The sequence below is a fragment of the Psammomys obesus genome, unplaced genomic scaffold, assembly GCF_907164565.1.
Source record: "Psammomys obesus unplaced genomic scaffold, mPsaObe1.curated_primary_1811, whole genome shotgun sequence".
NCBI lineage: Eukaryota > Metazoa > Chordata > Mammalia > Rodentia > Muridae > Psammomys > Psammomys obesus.
The window spans coordinates 5,319,554-5,337,434 of record NW_026592710.1 but is presented as its reverse complement, the minus strand read 5'-3'; the positions used below and the strand labels follow the sequence as shown (position 1 = coordinate 5,337,434).

The following is a 17,881-nucleotide window of genomic DNA, read 5'->3' as shown; positions in this document are numbered from 1 at the left end:
TTTTTAAAGAAACCAAAGCTTCCATTACAGACAACAGTATGCATTGAGATTTGTAGCCCTTTCCTTTAGTGATGTCAGATTGTACTATAATAGTTACCAATCTCGGGTGATCAAAACATAAATTACCGAAAATTGCTTTTGTAGAACATATATTGGAAATGTTTTTGTTTGTTTTGGTTTGGTTTGTATTATGTTCTTCAAAACGTTTTCTCTGTGTAGCCCTAGCTATCCTGGAAACTCACTTTGCAAACCAGTCTGGCCTCCAACTCTGAGATTCCTCTGCCCCTGCCTCCTGGGTGCCGGGATTAAAGGAATGTGCCACTACTACCTGGCTAATAAGATGGATTTTTTAAAATTAGCTCTTAGATGAATGTTAGATTGTGAGATTATATTCTGCTTATTTCTGTTTGTCATTTATTTGTTGATGTAAGTGTCTAGAAACCTTGCTTATGTGAATAAACAGATGGAAATTAAAGTTTGCTGTCGTCACTCAGTTACTTGAATTCCTTCCATAATAATGCCCAAAGTATGATCCATTGTTGGATTCTGTTTTCTGTTAGCTAGCAGACCGTATTTCCCCAAGGCTTGAATTTTGTTGAAATCGGAATCGTATCTGACTTAGCCCGAAGCCTGGAGTTGCCCTCACGTGATGTGCCCTGGGAACAGTGCTCTATAGGGACTTCCTCATGGGAGAGGAGCTGCCTCTGTTTCTCGAAAGCCAGTGGTGTTGGCAGCAGTGGTGGTGCACCCCTCTGATCCCAGCTCTCAGGAGATAGAGGCAGGTGGGTCTCTGAGTTTGAGACCAACCTGGTCCGCAGAGTGAGTTCTAGGACAGCCAAGGCTTCATAGAGAAACCGTGTCTCAAAAGGATGGGGGGGGAGGTGTGGATGGATGGATGAGTAAGTAGGTAGGTAGGTAGACAGATGGACGGGCAGACAGATAGCTAAATGGATGGATAGATGGACTGATAGACAGATTTGGATGACAGAAAGAAAGGTAGAGACAGATATCTTTGGACAAATGAATCCTAGGAAACTTGAGGGTATGGAATTGAATTCCCTATTTGAATCACCAGATCTGGTCATCAGGGTCTTGGGGCCCTGGTAGGATGTAGGCTGGTAGTATAGAGAGGGCTGTCCTAGGAGCTCCAAGCATCAGCTGATGAAAGATGAAATACTTCCTGCCCTTATTCTCTGAAGACCATGCTGTGAACTCACACTGTGGAAAAAATGCACAGTAACCCCCCTTCCCCCAGAGCAGACCCTCTGCTGGAACTGTTGTGTATGTTACTGTAGCACACACATCACTCCAGCACACCTTTTAACATGTTTCAGTGGGGGCTGGAGAGAGGAGTATGAACTGGCTACTCTCAAGAGGCCCTGGCTTCAGTTCCCAGTGCCCACACTGCTGCTGACCATAGCCTGTAACTCCAATTCTAGAGTTATGACACCCTCTTCTGGTCTTCTCAGGGACAGCACACATGCAGTGCACATACACACATGCAAACACTGACACACATAAAATAATACATTTTAACAATGTTTAGTGATGGATTTTCACTGTCACTGGCTCCCTTTGAAGTCCCATGTACTTAGTCAGCCACAAACTGTTTTTAGAAGAGTTAAACTGGCCAGGATGCCGAAGTGTCTATGGCATAAAACAGCCCCTCTTCCAGGCACCCTGGATAGTTTCCAGCATATCCAAGGAGTCACGCTCAATGCCGTGGCTTCATGGTAGGACACTGTCCTGAGGTGATGCTTGTTATAACTGTTGGCACAGCAACATGGGCCCTAGGTGCTCCAGATGTTTCCATAGACTCTGGCATCTCAAACTGGTTATATCAACATTATAGTAAGAGTAGCTCTGATAATCCAGTGATAGCCAAGCATTTAGAAATCCGCTTGGAACCACCACCATGTGTGGCTTCCAGGAGGTCATTGCTCTACCCTGAGGAAGTCCACTGAAGAGAGGAAACCATCCTTGTCTTCAGGACAGTTAACAGTTGAGGAGTTTCTTGGTTTCTATGAAGCAATTGTGAAATTCATCTGCAACTTATGTTTGGTTTGTTTTTTTTAACATGCTGACAGTCATTGTTTTCTTTCTGGTGCTTTCTTAGGCAGCTGATATCCTCCGAGCACCAGGTCCCTGGACTTGAAATGACAAAGCTGCATTTAGATCGGGTTTCTCAGAACGCTGCTGACTTTATCTCATTTACAGTATCGCGTTTCTTTTGCCATACGCTGTGCCTCCGGGCCTCCCCGCAGCATTTTAACAATGGGTAATTGGGCAGGAAGTGTGTTTTTATGACAGTGGCCTTTTGATTTTGATTTTACAGTCGTGTCGCGTTTAGCAGAGAGCAGAAGTGGGCAAGTGGTGCTCTGAAACACATTTTTGACAGAGAGAAGTCTGTTGTTTCAGCCACTTGGCTATCTGTCAGCTCTTCTCAGACTTCCCCCTTGTGCTGGTTGCCCGGCAACCTGGGGCTGGAGCAATCAAACCGTGGCCAGTGCTTTTCCGAGCCCAGATTGGGAGATGATTTATTGGTGGAACTGTTAGCATCGTAAACCAAGCCTTAGAAATGGATCCCCCCTCCCTGTCTCTGTCTCTCTGTCTGTCTCTCTCTTAACCAGTTTATAAGAACTACATTGAGAAAAAAATATAATTGGATTCTCTCTCTCTCTCTCACATACATACACACACACACACACACACACACACACACACACACAAAGAAATAAAATTAGGGCCTTATTATGTTGTGTCTACATATTGTTTTTTCTTTGATTATGTTATTGGAACTTTTCTTTTGAGACAAGAGTCTCACCATGTAGCCCTAGCTAGCCTGGATCTTGCATTGTAGACCAAGCTAGCCTAGAACTCACAAAGATCTGCATGGTCCTGCCTCCTGAGAGCTGGGATTAATGGCTGTGCCACCATGCCTGGACTGGCCAGAAACACTCAGAAATTTTAAGCTAGCACCTTCTGTGGTAATTGAGATACTCAATACAGCATACTTGATGAAAAACTAAGGCCAGGCCAGGGAAATGTTAGTGGCTTGCCAGAGGTCAACTGTGGGACCTTGGTAGAATCAAGCCTGGAACCAGGACCCAGCCTTTAGAAAAAAAACTGTGTATTCTTGATTTAACACAAGCATAAAATGTTGATTGTTTTTTTCCCCTCCCTCCCTCCCTCCCTCCCTCCCTCCCTCCCTCCCTTCCTTCCTTTTTTTGGTTGTTGTTTTGACACAGGGTTTCTTTGTGTAGCCCAGGCTATCCTCACTCTTTAGACCAGGTTGGCCTCGAACTCAAGAGATCTGCCTGCCTCTGCCTCCTGAGTGTTGGGATTACAGACATGTGCCACCACCATCTGGCTCACTTTTCTTATTTTTCAAAACAGACTTTTAGAAAGTCTTAATTGGATATGTGGGAGATACCTGTACTTTCTACTTGATTTTTCCTATGAAGCTAAAACTGCTTCCCATAAAATACTCTCTTAAAACACGTTTCAAGAGACAAAGATCCTGGCTTTATTAACAGGTATCGTGGTGGGTCTCTTCATTGTATGTACAATGTGTGTGTCTGTGCCTGTTGTAAAGACAGAGCTTCTGTTTGCTAATGCTGAACACCCCATCCTTCCCACTTTCTGCTTCTGCCTATGCTGCTTTTTACTGCCACCTCCCATATAACTTCCCTTTTTTAATTTTTGAGATGGTCTCTCACAGTGTCGCCCAGGCTAGCCTTGAACTCACTGTTGTCCTGTCTCCACTCCAAGATGCTAGGAGTAATGGGTGTCCCACCACTTATGATTTAATCACAACCTGCTAACCAAAAATTATTCTAGCAAGATATATTTTTCCTGCAAAAGTGAAACTCCACAGCTCTTGTTGCAGTAATCCCAAACAACTCCTCCAGCATTACAGCAGAGGGGAGAACTCTTATCTCTGGAGCATTCTGCATCAGATGGGAGGTGGGGGCAGAAGAATCTCAGCTTGCAGCCCACTGAGTCCAACTGTGTATGCAAATGCACTTGGTTTCCTTATAAGTAGATAGAGCTATTCTGTTTGTGTATGTAATTTACACACAGCTGTGTTCATGCTTCCTCAATATCAATATTTTTAGCAAAAGTGAGGTGTCATGGGAGCACTGTTGTTCTAAACAAAAGCCAGCAGAACAGCCTTTTGATTGGCACACACCAGCTTCCTCTCTAGGATCCTCCCTTTAGGGACTTGCCTGTCTGTGATAACCATCATTTATGGGGGGAGAATGAGAGAGGAGCAGGGTGCCTGTGATGGATAGAAGACAGCGACCACTGGCTGACAGGAATCTTGCTCATGACTGGGGTCTGGCTTTGATGAATGTGCTTCTTAGCGCCACTGGGCTGCATTTCCTAAAAAGACATCGATTTTCCTTCCCTTTGGGCTCTTAATCTTTTTCATTTTGTGGGATTTTTCTTCTGTTTTTCTTTTTTGAGTCAGGGTCTCACCATGTAGTCCTGGCTGGCCTGGAATGTACTGACAGACTGGTTTTGCCCTCATAGAGATCAGCCTGCCTCTACTGCTCAAGTTCTGCAACTAATGATATGAACCACCATGCCTGGCTGATTTTCTTCCCTTTGGGAGGTAACATCTTAGCTGAACTAAGTTCAGTGTCGAGCCCAGTCTCATATCATCTGAAAGAAAAATAAAAGTCCACACCTCTCTTCCCTTACCAGGAACTGAAATAAACCTGTGGTGCTTTTCCCTGACTCAGGAAGTTGAGAGTCATTGTGCTCACAGATGTGCTTTATTTAATTTGAGATCACATGTCTGTATGAATATGGGTCACTGTTGCCCATAGTTGTGCTGGTTATAGTTATTTACCTCTGTAAAGGTGGCCTTTTGGTGCTTGGGTGGATACATATATATACTTAAAACATAGGTAAACAGAATATATAAGTAGAATATATGCAATATAAATACATTAATGTGTACACAAATATAATGTAAGTATTTACAGAGACATATTTTTGAGATGTAGCCTCCTGTAGCCCAGGCTGTTCTTAAATTTGCTATGTAGCTTAGGATACCCATCAACTTTTGATCCTTCCGCCTTTACCACCCTAGCCTGTGCTGCTGCTGCTGCTGCTGCTGCACGGATTCAGGGCTTCATCTACAAGCCTATGGTTTGTTTTGTTTACAAAGGGCTTCCTCACTGAAAAATGCCTTTTTACTTTACATTTTAACAGACAAGCCACAGTTCTTTTTTTATTTTATTCCCCTTTGCTCTGTGCTGATGTTGCTTTGTTAATGAAAGCTGAACAGTTAACAGCCTGATTATGAACCACTTTCAGGGACATTTATCTGGAGACTCCAGGATGATATCACAGGGAGAGAATGCCTGCTTGTGTGCTTTTATTAGTGCCAGGTTATTTTTAATGTGAACGTAGCTGTGTAGCCAGTAATTGGCAAGATGTATTTAGCCAGCTAAATCCCTGCACCTGTTGTTCTGCTGGTTCCCTCGCCTCTCGCTGTGCAGGGCCAGTGCACTGAAGCAAGCCTTCTGAGGCTTCCCAGTGGCAGGACTTTCTGAACAGAAGGGCTTCAGTGTGGTCAGAAAAAGGTGGCTAGGAGGGTACAGCTGCTACTGAAACCATCTTACATGAGATCATTTTCTCACTGGATATGTGGTCCTTGCTTGGAAAATACAGTAGTTTTTATTCGCCAGCAGAGTCAGCCTGGGGAAGGGTGGGTTAATACACAGAGATATTTTGAAATAAGTAGACAGACTATATATATTATATACTTATATATACTATTGTTTATTCTTTATCTTAAGTGGGTATCTAGTGGGAGCTTATGGCTTTAATCCTCTAGCGATCTTGTAGGTTTGATTGGACCTACAAAACCAAAACTTGGCAGCAGAGGCCTGTCAGAAGACAGTGAAGCCAGTCAATCTGGAAGGACTGCCGGCCACCGCCAGGTTACTCATGTAATCAGTAAGCTAGTGATTAAGGACTGCTTGCTCCACGTCGTCAGACGCAGGGTCCATAACACCTTAAGCAGCCCCTTCCCTCTACAGTTCATCAGTGTCTCTCTCATAGGTCAAGTCTGTATCACGTGCAGCATCCAGACGAGCTGTCGTTAAAGTAGAGAGTGCTTGTTCTGCCAGGAAAAGTAGTTCACTTCTTTGTTTAAATCAATACTTGACTGACATTGAGATTAAAGGGTTTGTTTTCTTTGTTTTCATCCTGAGATAGGGTCTCCTGTACCATCTGGATGGGCTCAGACTCATTCTGAAGCTGAGGTTGGCTTTGAACCTCTGCCTCCCAAGTGCTGGGATTACAGGTGTATGTGGCCAGATCTAGCCGAGGTTATGTTTTAGTACTCTACATCAAAAAAGCAAGCCACTCCTAACAAACAGACAGAGCCATCCTGAAATCAGCATTGGAAACCTATTTCCCTCAGTCTCTGTACTGGGAGAATTCAGGAGTGATTGATGTGAGAAGTGGGGGGTTCTTTTCAAAGCCCCTTCATTCCCAAGCTGGGAAATGACAGCTGGAGCTGATGAGGTGAATTTGTCTGGCCTGCTCTCCAGCCTGATGCTTCCAGGGTTCCGAACTTTTGTTTTGTGGTTTTTGGTTTTTTTTGTTTGTTTGTTTGTTTTGTTTTGTTTTGTTTTTTGGGGGGGGGTTCAAGACATGGTTTCTCTATGTAGCCCTGGGTGTCCTTGAACTCCCTGTGTACACCAGACTGACCCGGGGACCTGTTCTGGGATTAAAGACATGTGCCACCACTGACTGACTCACAGTGACTAAACTTTTATTACTATTATTGGTATTGATTACCCTTCTATTGCTGTGATAAAATACCATGACCAAAAGCAATGTGGGGAAGAGAGAGATCACAGAATGTCAGGAAGCATGGCAGCTGGTAGCTAGAGCAAGGAGCTGAGAAGTCACGTCTTCACCTGCAACCAGGAAGCAAAGAGAAAACTGGAAGTGAGGCAAGACTCTGTCCTCTAAATGTTCTGTAGCCTTCCCAATCAGCACCACCAACCAGGAACAAGTGCTCAGATACTCAGACTGTGAGGGACATTTTTCATTCACACCACCAACCACATCACTATCATTATATTTATTTATTTAGAGCTGGGTGTGGTAGTGCACACCTTTAGTCCCATCGCTCTAGGCAGAGATGGGCTGATCCCTGAGTTTGAGCCCAGCTAATCTTACAGAACGACTTCCAGGACAGCCAGGGCCAGGGTTACACAGAGAAACCCTGTCTCTCTCTCTCCTCCTGTCTCCCCCTCTTTCCCTCTCTCCGTGTGTGTATGTATAAATTTTATTTATTTAAGGCATTTCTTCTATAACTCATCTGCAGAAAACAGAAGTAGAGACTTGGGGATCTAAGAGCCTCACACCAGCTTGCTAAGAGGAAAAGAAGCTGGGAAAGCCTAGGGGTTAATGGATAAGCTGCAGGTGGGATCTCCATGCAGTATAGAATTAATCCTGTGCCAGGTTCTGACTGGGGAGTAGTGATGGCAGGATCAGTAGGTAGAACAGGGCAGTCTGGAGTCCTGAGAGCGGCCATGGGTCTTTAAGACTATGCGGGATTATGTGTTGATGAAATGTTTTAGTTCCTACCTAATTGCAGCCTCAGGGGAGTGTCCTATATAAGAATCCAACAGCTGAGGTACAGCTATTGAGATAAAAGGGTGTGAGCACTGTACAGAGGCTCTTGAGATCCATGTAGGAAGTAAGCACAGAAAAACTTAATTAAGCCTGTGGCAGCTGCAGCCCTGGGAGCATGTTCATGAGAGTCCTGCAGGGACCCAGGCCTCGTCAGGAGGGAGCACAGTTTTGAGGATGAGCACTTAGGAGGCACACACCACGTATGGTTCTTTACCTATACAGTGGGCCCAGGGACACCCATCTGGGCCAGTATATTATGGCTACTTGTATTCCTACCACTACCATCACACTTTACGTTAAGACCTGAAGGAACCATATGGACTCAGGGGACTTGAGAGGCACAGAGACATTCTAGTCAATTTCTCTGGGCTCAGGGCTTGGCTGCTTTGAGCATGTGGTCCAGGACACCTCAGGACCCCTCAGTCATGTCCTTAGCCCATATAGCCTCATGTCAAGACATGAGATTGTGGACAGTATTTCTCTGAATAAAGTGTGCATTCGAGTCTGACTCAGGGGAACATGTGGAGAGAGGGCCTAAGGAAATGGCTCCTGCAGAGGACTGGGTTCTATTTCCAGCACCCACATGGTGGCTCAGAACTGCCTGTAACTCCAGGTTCAGGGGATCTGACAGCCTCTTCTGAGCTCTTCTGTCACATTCAGGCAAAACAAAGTTACACAGAAAATAAAGTAACCCATAAAACCCAAAATGTCTTGTTAGATAGTTAGAAACATTTGAGTGTGGGTTTAATCTTTCTAAAAAAATAGTCATTTACATGTTTTTCTTTTATGTGGAATTTATAGAAAATATTTTTTGTATTTCAACAATTCTGTGGGACCACTGCATGGTCCTTTACAGTTCCTCAGTGTTTCTCGAACGTTACCATCTTGCAATAGAGTGTGAATGTAAAAGAAAAAATAAGTTAGGGATTTGACAATAACCAGTAAAAGAGTAGTGTTTATTTTGGGGTTTTGATACTGTTTTCCTGTGACTGCCCTGGAACTATGTAGACCAGCTGCCCTCAGACTCAGAAATCTGCCTGCTTATGCCTCCCAAGTGCTGGGATTAAAGTTGTCAACCTCCATGTCCTGCCCAAAAGATTCTTACCAGTTTGCTATGCTGACACTTTAAGGTAATTAACTTTGAACTGGATTGGAATAACACTAGCCATTGTGGAGTATATTTAAATTGGAGACAAAAACTGGTCTCCCCCTAGGCACATTGTGGTACTATGTTTTACCAAAATGGTAGTTCACCAAGTGACCTTTCATTAATGTAATAAGTGCTTAACCCTCAAAGCAAATGATACATCTCAGAGCAGTATAGCAGGGACTGTCAGAGGAGAGTGTGTTTTAGACATGGGGTGATGTTAATTGATTATCAGAGGACTATATGCCCGGAGTAGACTGTCACACAGAGCAGCTGCAGAGTGGGTACCTGGCATGATGCAGCACACTGTTTAGAAAGGGTCAGTACTCTGTTCTACCCAAGACTCCTCATTAGCTGCATTTAAGATTTTTTTTTTTTCTTCTCCTGGCTTTCTACCTTTCAGAAAACAGTGGGTAGTGTTTTCTTGCTGCCTGGCTGAAGGGTTCACACTTTTGTGTTTGTCTCTGGGGGCAGGGTGGAAGGGCAACTGGAGATTGCTTACTTGCAGATCTGCCTGTTCTTCAGTCCCCTGAGAACCAGTGCATTATTAACATAAAGCTCTGTGCGGCAAACAAGGTAGAGCAGAAAGCCATTTTCACAGTGGGACTCATTTTAATACTTACAGTGGTTTCTAAACTGTTATGTAAGAAGACCAAGTAGAGAAGTCACGGCGAGTTTCTGACTGTGATACACTAGTTAAAATTCACCAGAGGGAGTTAATTTTGAAAGCTCTCAGCAGTGGCTAATGCTGCCGAGGCCTCTTACGCTCTCTTCCCTGCTGCAGACCCATGTTAGAGTGAGCACAGAGCTGACTTCTGAGGGGATACACCGGGTGTGGGTGTGAGCTGGGGTGGAGGCACACCTGACCTCTGCAGAACTCACCTGCCTCCCATTACCTTGTAACTCTGTCTAATTTGATGTTCAGAGATTTGGTCATGGGTTGGGTTGGGTTGTTGCAGGGGCCAGGAATTTTATTTAAAAGACAAATAGGTTGTAAGTGGCTAAGACAAGAATAAACAGTGTGAAGATACTTTTCCTTTCCCATATATAGATTTTTTAAAAATACTTGAAAGGGGCAGCACCCATCTCTGATCTATCTGTACCTTGCTTTTAATGTCTGTACCCCATCCTGGTCTCTAGGCTTCTCCTGTTTATGTATGTCACCTTTGACCTTCCCACCATGAATCAAGGATTTGGTACCATGGAATACATATAATTTCCTCATCTCTAAAATGGAGGTATGAAAAGCTTTGCCTCCTAGGTTGGCTGTGATGATCAAGGAAGGTCCTGCCAGTAGAGCCTGAGGCAATGGCTTTGGAAGATAGCGTGCAGCCATTTTATTGCTATGTTAGGCACCCCTCACCATCTTCTCCATGCCAAGACATGCATAAAAGTGCCAATATGTTGGCTGATCAGTAGAATTGAGTAATAGTGAAGATTCCTGTATAGGCCCAGCTAGCTGTTTCTCAGGGTGGCCAGGAGTGTACAACAGTTGGCATGTAGGCCAGTTATGTACTCAGAGCTCAGGCAGGTTTGCCTAGGCAACAGCACAAGGAACCTCAGAGCACATTAACCTGTAGGGGAAGATTAATGTTCCTGCATTTCAGCCTTATTTTTATTTCTGTAAGTAATCTCCTGTTTCAGGAATGACTGAGACTGACTAAACAGCCATGTCAGAATTCTCTGAAACAGAAGAGGCGACTATAGGAGGACCTCTTGAATGCTCTCTCCTTTTAATCCCTTTCCACTGGAAAAGTTTTTAGGTAGCATCGGGTAGAGGGATATATAAAATAGATGTATAAATTAAACATATGCTGATAATAAACCTTAGAGAAATGTGTTTGAAGGTGATTTGGTATCTAATTTGTATCTAATTTTACTATTTATTAGCAATGAAAGCATATTTGCATACTAGTGATGTGGGTATGCTTGTTTGACATAAAAGAAATCTTGGTTGAGTGTTTAATAATGCAGGATGTTAAGCATCTTTAGGGTTTTTCAGAGTTATTCAATATTTAGGTTTTATAATATCATTGTTGAGAACACAGACTCACATATATACTTAGCACAAAATGGCAGAAGTATGATTGGGGCCGTTTCAGAAATGGCTGAAAATTCTGTCTGCCCTAATCCCAAGTCTCTGTTAAAAATGCTTATATATATATAGTGTGTGTGTGTGTGTGTGTGTGTGTGTGTGTGTGTGTGTGTGTCAGGATGTTTGGAGTATGCATGCCATAGGGCTCATTAGAGACCAGAGGACGGCTTACATGACTTTTCCCTTTCACTGTGAGCGTACTAGGGATGGAACTCAGCTGGTCAGGTTTAGCTGCAAGTCCCCTTATATGCTAAACAACCTTGCCAATCCTCAAAATGTATTTTTTGTTGTTTTTTGTTTGGTTTTGTTTTGTTTTTTGAGACAGGGTTTCTCTATGTAGCCCTGGCTGTCCAGGCAAAATGTCAAGTTTAAATAAAGATTATTTATTTGTGTGTGTGGGGTGTGTGTGTGTGTGTGTGTTAGCGTAATGTATAAGGGTACCTTTGGAGGCCAGAAGAGCATGTCAGATCCCTTACAGCTGCAGTTACAGGTATTTGTGAGCTGTTGGGTATGGGTGTTAGGAACCAAACTTGGGTCCCCTGGAAGAGCAACAAAAGCTCTTAACATCAAAACAGCATCTATCTATCTATCTATCTATTCATTTTTCTTTTTTCAAAACAAAGCATTCATAATACAACATAGACTAATTTGATAGTTCAATGATGAGGAAATAGTTAAAAGTCTTCGTTTTCAATAATTAAAGCACTGTTTCTCTAAGAGCAGAAAACTGGGTAAGTACAGCAACAACACAGCTTCCTCTCCAGTCCACACAAGGTGCTTGATGCAGCCACATAGCAAGGTGCAGCACGACTGCACGCACCTGCGGGCACGCTGTGCTCACCACCAGTTGCACAGTGCAGCATAGGTGAGTGCTGACAGCAGCTTCACTGTGTTGAGGTTTTTGTTAACCTTTTACTAACGGCCAGGCTTTTCACATTCAATGAGTTTTAATTTCATAGCCTCATGTATTCTCTGAGAGATAGGCAGGGTTAGGGAGGGGGTCGTGGAGAAGGAAACCGGCTGACCCCAATTTTAATGGCATTTGATACTGGCAGGCATGCACACATGCTTGCTTTTATTTATTTGTTGGTTTTCTATGAGTGTTCTATCCACATGTACACCTGACTACCAGAAGAGGGCATCAGATCCCAGTATAGATGGTTGTGTGCCAGCATGTGGTTGCTGGGAAATGAACTCAGGACCTCTGGAAGATAGGACAATGCTCTTAACTGCTGAGCCGTCTCTCCTGCCCAGCACTCACACTTTAAAAAAATTTTTTAATCATTTGTTTATTTCATGTGATGAGTGTTTTGCCTATATATATGTAAGTCCACCATGTTTGTGTCCGGTGCTCTTGGAGGCCAGAAGAGAGTGTCAATTCCCCTAGAACTGGAGTTACAGCTGGTTGTGAGCCACTGTGTGGGTGCTGGCAATCAAACCCAGGTCTCCTATAAGAGCAACAAGTATTCTTAACTGGTGAGTTAAGTTTTCCCTGCTGGGGACTTGGGTGACAAGCCTGCATCACTGCCCATGACCTGTACTTACCTTTGCCATAGGTAAGTCTAGGTTTCTGTTTGGGTTTCACCTGGCTGTGAGGATGCATAAATAGTTGGTTTTGCTCCCAAGGTGCACACTCAGGTTGCTTGGAGGTAAAAAGTACCAAAGAAACGTGTCAACTTCTCAAGAGCTTCAGCACCCACATGCAAATGTGGTGATAGAAAGGCCTGGAGCACGGAGCAGAGCTGCTTAGCACCGTAGTATGTGAATACAGCTACCACAGTTTAAATGTCCGTGTCACCCTTGGCGGCTGGCATTCCAATATAATACTGTCAGGAACAGAGAAGTAATACACAAGACCTTGCAAGTGCTGAATTCACGTTCAGTCACTGGAAGACTTCAGAAACAGACCATGGCGACGAACTTAGTGGCTTAGCATTCCTCTCTGTAAACAAATCAGGATGGCAATTATTAAATTACTATTGAAAGCAGCCAGGTCTTCGTGTGGAGAGACGGGTACACAGAGGGAGTGGAGTTGACTGTCTCAGCAGCCAGTCTCACGCGCTGACTCCAGCTACCATGTGCTCTGAGGGGTTGGCTTCGTTTAGATTTCAGAGGCCACTCTGCATTTCTGGGAAACCACAAGGTGAAGCTGTCCTGAGAAGCAGATGTTTGGCTGGTTTTGAGGCCTGTGGCTTTCCATAGAGAAGTAACAGTACAGGCCACACGAAGCTTTTACTTCCTCTTTTTTTAGAGTGGGACCAAGAGTTCTTTGCACTTGTTTGTCATGCATGGACAGCAGTAATAGATCCACATTCACTGTCAGATGTCAGACTCATATTTCTGCAAGTGTAGTTAGAGATGCCTATAAGACAGTCAGGTGAGTGTACTCAGTGGGATGGGATCATAGATGTGGCCTTGAAGATGCTAGTGAGTATCTTTCAAGAAACTTACAGCCAAGGCAATAGGAGGTTGTCCTGGGAGTTTGGGTAAGCTGAAAGACCAAAACAAGCCCCCAAAACTTACTTAGAGGCTAAGAAAAGAATTGGGCCAGGTGATATGAGGAAAATTGGCTGACATGAAACAAAGATTAGTTCTGCTTTCAGAGTTCAAACCGGACATTTCTGTGGTGGTTCTTGTTTGGTGTGGGTTTGTTTGGGTTTTTGATTGTTTGTTTTCCTTTACTCTGTTTTTTAATGAAGGGTCTGGTTGGCCAGGGTTGCCTCAGACTCACTATGTCCAGAAGAATGATCTTGAATTCCTTATACTCTCGCCTTCATCTCCCAGTGCTGCTTTTAGGCAAGCCCCATTTTACCTGGCTATGATTTCTTCCCCATTTCTTAGTCTGCTTCTATGACAAACCAACTCCAGCATAGTTGACTTCACTTGTTTCAAAACTTTGGAGAATACCAACTGCCCAGTGCCATAGAGAGGGAGATTGGCATGTGATAGGATTGCTGCCTTTAATAGAGTTTATAGACTGGGTAAATGAGTGAGTGGGAGTGGGCTGGTCACAGGAATGGAATTGTGGAGGAGTGATTTGAGTCTGTATTTGAATGAACCTTGGAAGTAGACTGTTGGACATCATCAGACGTCTGGATAGAGAGGTAGGACAGACCTTGTCACCAGGTTCAGGTATAAACACCTGCTGGCTAACGTGTTCTTCGCAGGGCTGGGGAAAGACAGCAGACGCTGATGGGGTAAAGCTGTATTGTTGTTGTTGTTATTGTTTGGGTTTTTGGTTTTTCAAGACAGGGTTTCTCTGTATAGCCTTGACTGTCCTGGACTCACTTTGTAGACCAGGCTGGCCTAGACTCACAGAGATCTGCCTGGGATTTATAGATATGTGCCACCACGCCCAGCTTGTTTTATTTTTTGAGACAGGGTCTCTTGTAGCCCGTGCTGTTCTCAAATTTGCTATGTAGCTGAGGATAACCTTAAACTTTGGATCCTCCTCCTTCCACCTTTCTAGTGCTAGGAATGCAGAATGTGCTTAAAATCTGCAGTAAAAGTTCCTTGGCAGAGAGAGGCTTGTCACAACTATATGGTAAGCTGTTCCTAGAGGGGTAGCTGGAGGAGGAGCCTGGCCCTGCACTAGGTGGGAAGGGCTGAACAGTTCTGCTCAGGACTGAAGACCCAGCACACTGGCGTTAAGTGGACTGGAAAGTACACAGACTCAGGACCGCTGTCAACAAACTCAACTTCAACAGAACGTCAGGAAACACAAGGATTCATGAGGCTGAGTGACTGATCTGTTTCTTAACTATCTGTACCTTAGCTTCCTTGTCTGTAAAATGGGAGTAATGTCAACCTTCCTTAGATTGGGGTTGATGAGGTAAATACTTAATCATTACTACTGTTTTGAATGCTGTTTCTCATGATCTCCAAAAGCACACACTCTGAACTCATCTGTCCTCCTCTGTCACACTACCCAAATAAATGTTCCAGAGTCAGCCTTCTGTCCTTGCTTCTGATGAACATGTTGTTTGTTGCTGGGCACTAATTCTACATTTGATTCCACAGTCTGGCATTCCACCCCCACCCCCACCCCCCGACTAGTTCCCACAACCCAGCTCCCCTTCTCAAAGCCCCCTCAGTCCTCTAGTGTCTCCTCACCCCCTGTAACCTGTCCTATACCTTGGTGTGAAGATGTTCTGAACTGCCAAAGGCCAGAGTGGTCCATCTATCTTCTGAGCTCCCTTGGTGCATACATGGGAAACCCCTTGCTTCTTTATGTTTGGTCAGGTAGTACCTTGGAGTGTTCTGTGATGACTCGGCATGCCCTTATCTTACCTGCTAAAAGCCAGTCACCATTTCATTCACATCCTGGCAAGGTTTTTCAAAGTGCTAGGTGTTCAGTCAGTTACTGAAGTGAATTCAGGGCCCCATCTCCTACCAGTGCAGTGTGTGTGACCAGCCTCTGTGCTGCTCAGTTCCCAAGCCCTGCTTGAACTCGAGTCTCTGCCAGGGAAATTTCGCTCTGCCTTCATCCCCTGGTCTCCACTTCTCAAAGCTCTGTGCTTGCAGCCTGAACCTCACCGGCCTCTCAGTCTCTCACTCCGCAAGCAGTCACTTTTTTGCATACCTTGTCCTCTTTGCAGCTTTCAGAATGTTGCTGCGTCCTTCCTGGTCAACTTGAAGTCCAGCTGGAGCCCACCTGGAAGGCTTATGTGCTGTTCCTTGTCATTTCCCCTAAGTCAAGCAGAGTAAGGTTCCTCCTCCTAGCTCCACCCCACCACCCTTTGTTTCTCTGCTGCTTTCCTTATGGGCCAAGATCCATCCGTACCTATTTGCTTCTCTGGGCTGACTGGAACTCCTTTGAGGACAGAGCTCTTTCTTGCTCTAGTTTCAGTGGAGATGCTGTGTGCAGCTCAGGATGCCTGTTGATCGCATGACTGATGCAGGAGTCAAGTACCACAAGTATGCTCCTACCAGGGAGTGTGTGCTGCTTTCTTGTGCCTCTCCAATTTTCCCCACTGAACTGTATCAATTATACTGAAAATTGACAGTGATGAGTCATATCCTAGCAAAGGAAGAAATCAGAACTCGCAGAGCCTGCAGGACTAGAGTAGGAGGTTGCAGATGGGTCTTTGCAAGCCAGGTCTGGCCCTTCCTGCGTTTGTCCCACAGTCTCTAACACCCCGAGTGAGAGGCCCTCTTCCCGGTGGGCAGCTGATTTATTGGCTGGGACGCTTCCGTGGCGATCTCTTGTGAAGTATAGGCTGATACCCAGGCCGGGCGGGAGCGAATGCCTCTGCACAGGGCTGGAGCGGCCGCAGGGGTGGGAACCGGCTGGGCTGCGCTGCCTCACGGTGGGCGTGCGGCCTGGCCCGAGTGGGGAGCAAGTTTCGCTCCTGCGGTGCCCCGCCCGCAGGGAGGACCCCGAGAAGGCCGCGGTGGGGGCTCTGCTGCTGGCGGGGCGGAGCCGTGCGGGCCGCGGCGGCGATCCAGGCCGCCTTTTGCAGCCGCCCGCCGCCGGGCTCGCCGCGCTCCAGCCTCCTCCCCCGGCGCCCTCCGCTCCCCGCGCCCCGCGCCCCGCGCCCAGCGCGGCCCCGCCGCGGTCACACGCCGAGCAGCCCGCGGCCGCCTGGCCCTGCGCTTTGTGGAGCCCGGGGACGGGCGCGGCCTTCTTACCTGTGGCTGCGGGTCGCGCTCGGATCGGAGGTGGGAGCTGCTCGTGGAGCCGGCCGAAGTGAAAGTCTGCGGGCCGAGCGGGCCGGGGGCTCGACCCCAGAGGTTCCTGGCTCCGGGCTGCGGGCTGCTTGTCGGCTTCCGTGGACAGGGCTGGGGAAAGGGCCGGATCGGCCCGAGACACTTGTGTGAAGGCAGCTGCTTCCGCGGGCGGAAAGCAGCTCTGCTGGTTTATTGCAACGCGGGCTGTTTGTTGTTCGCACCTTCGTTCAGCCTGTGGTGTCAGGAGGCCGCCGTAGCTCCGGTTGCCTTTTCCGAAACAAGCGCCGCGCTGCTTGTGGTCCCCGCAGGCCGGGGGCTGCCCTGCCCTACCAGCCGGTCCCGGCTGTGCCGCGGAAACCCTCCAGCCTGGCTAATATTCCCAAGCACCGACTTTTGTGGTTGCTTTTCTGCTGATTGCAGATATCTTTGCTTTGCTGACATCCTGTTTTGGTTTTGGTTTTTACATCTCACTTATTTCTTTTTTATCACAGAAACGCTTCGTTAAGGGGCTCCGGCAATACGGCAAGAACTTCTTCAGAATCAGAAAGGAGTTGCTTCCCAATAAGGAAACTGTGAGTACAATCGGACTTTATGTAACTTGGTTTTCTTGCTTTGGTGCTCTGCTCCGGCTGCTTCTTCGCATCTGAGCTTAGGAAATGGTTCCTTTAACCCCGCGCGGTGCCTGACTCCGCTGGCCTCCAATTCCTTGCGCGCTGCTTCCTTGACTTCTCTTCAGCTGGTGATTTTCAGATTGCGGAGTGACATATTGTGCTTATCCTTCTGAAGAACGCCTTGTAACGGGAAGAACAGTTAGCTGGGGGAAGGGACCGCTGCAGAGTTAACATCCAATTTTAAGTCTAGTAGCTGGGCTAGGAGATGGAATTTTATCGCTAGTTTGGATTTGTTAATTGTCAAAAGTCATCGACCAAGCCAAAGGTTAGAATTGAAGTTTATGGGATTCTGCTGGGTGCCCTCCCCCATTTAATGTTGTATTTTAGAAAAATTCTTTTAAATCTTTACTGTCCCAGCTTTAAATGCTTACACTTTGGAGTGAAAAAGGGTTTTTATTAGTTGCTTAATGGGAGCTTTAAAAAATTCCTTTGCTTTTTCAAAAGCCGAGGGTCAAATGCTGACGATTATTTCTGATGAACTTTCTGTGGACTTCCCTGGAAGGTGATTCTGTAAAGGGTACAGGCTCTTTTACCTGTAATTGCCTGCCTCCTGGAAGGTGGGGGAGGACCACCCACCTCACCCTGCTGGTGGTGGCTTCGTGCCAGGCGGGGCCCAGTGACCGGAAGTAC

The 17,881-nt window shown here is 45.9% G+C and overlaps 1 protein-coding gene and 1 long non-coding RNA gene across 6 annotated transcripts in view; one reads left to right on the top strand and one right to left on the bottom strand.

The window, feature by feature from the left end:
- Positions 1-17,881, top strand: part of Rere (arginine-glutamic acid dipeptide repeats) — a 347,420-nt gene that overhangs the window by 277,614 nt on the left and 51,925 nt on the right. For all 5 annotated transcript variants that reach the window (XM_055615371.1, XM_055615372.1, XM_055615370.1 and 2 more), the window contains one exon: positions 17,072-17,152. In XM_055615371.1, the coding sequence (XP_055471346.1) occupies positions 17,072-17,152 (81 nt within the window). The remainder of the gene's footprint in view (positions 1-17,071; positions 17,153-17,881) is intronic.
- LOC129682808 (uncharacterized) lies at positions 5,820-17,133 on the bottom strand. Its single transcript, XR_008721048.1, has 3 exons — positions 16,542-17,133; positions 12,456-12,852; positions 5,820-6,944 (listed from the first exon to the last, which is right to left on the bottom strand). It is a non-coding gene; the product is annotated as an uncharacterized LOC129682808 (long non-coding RNA).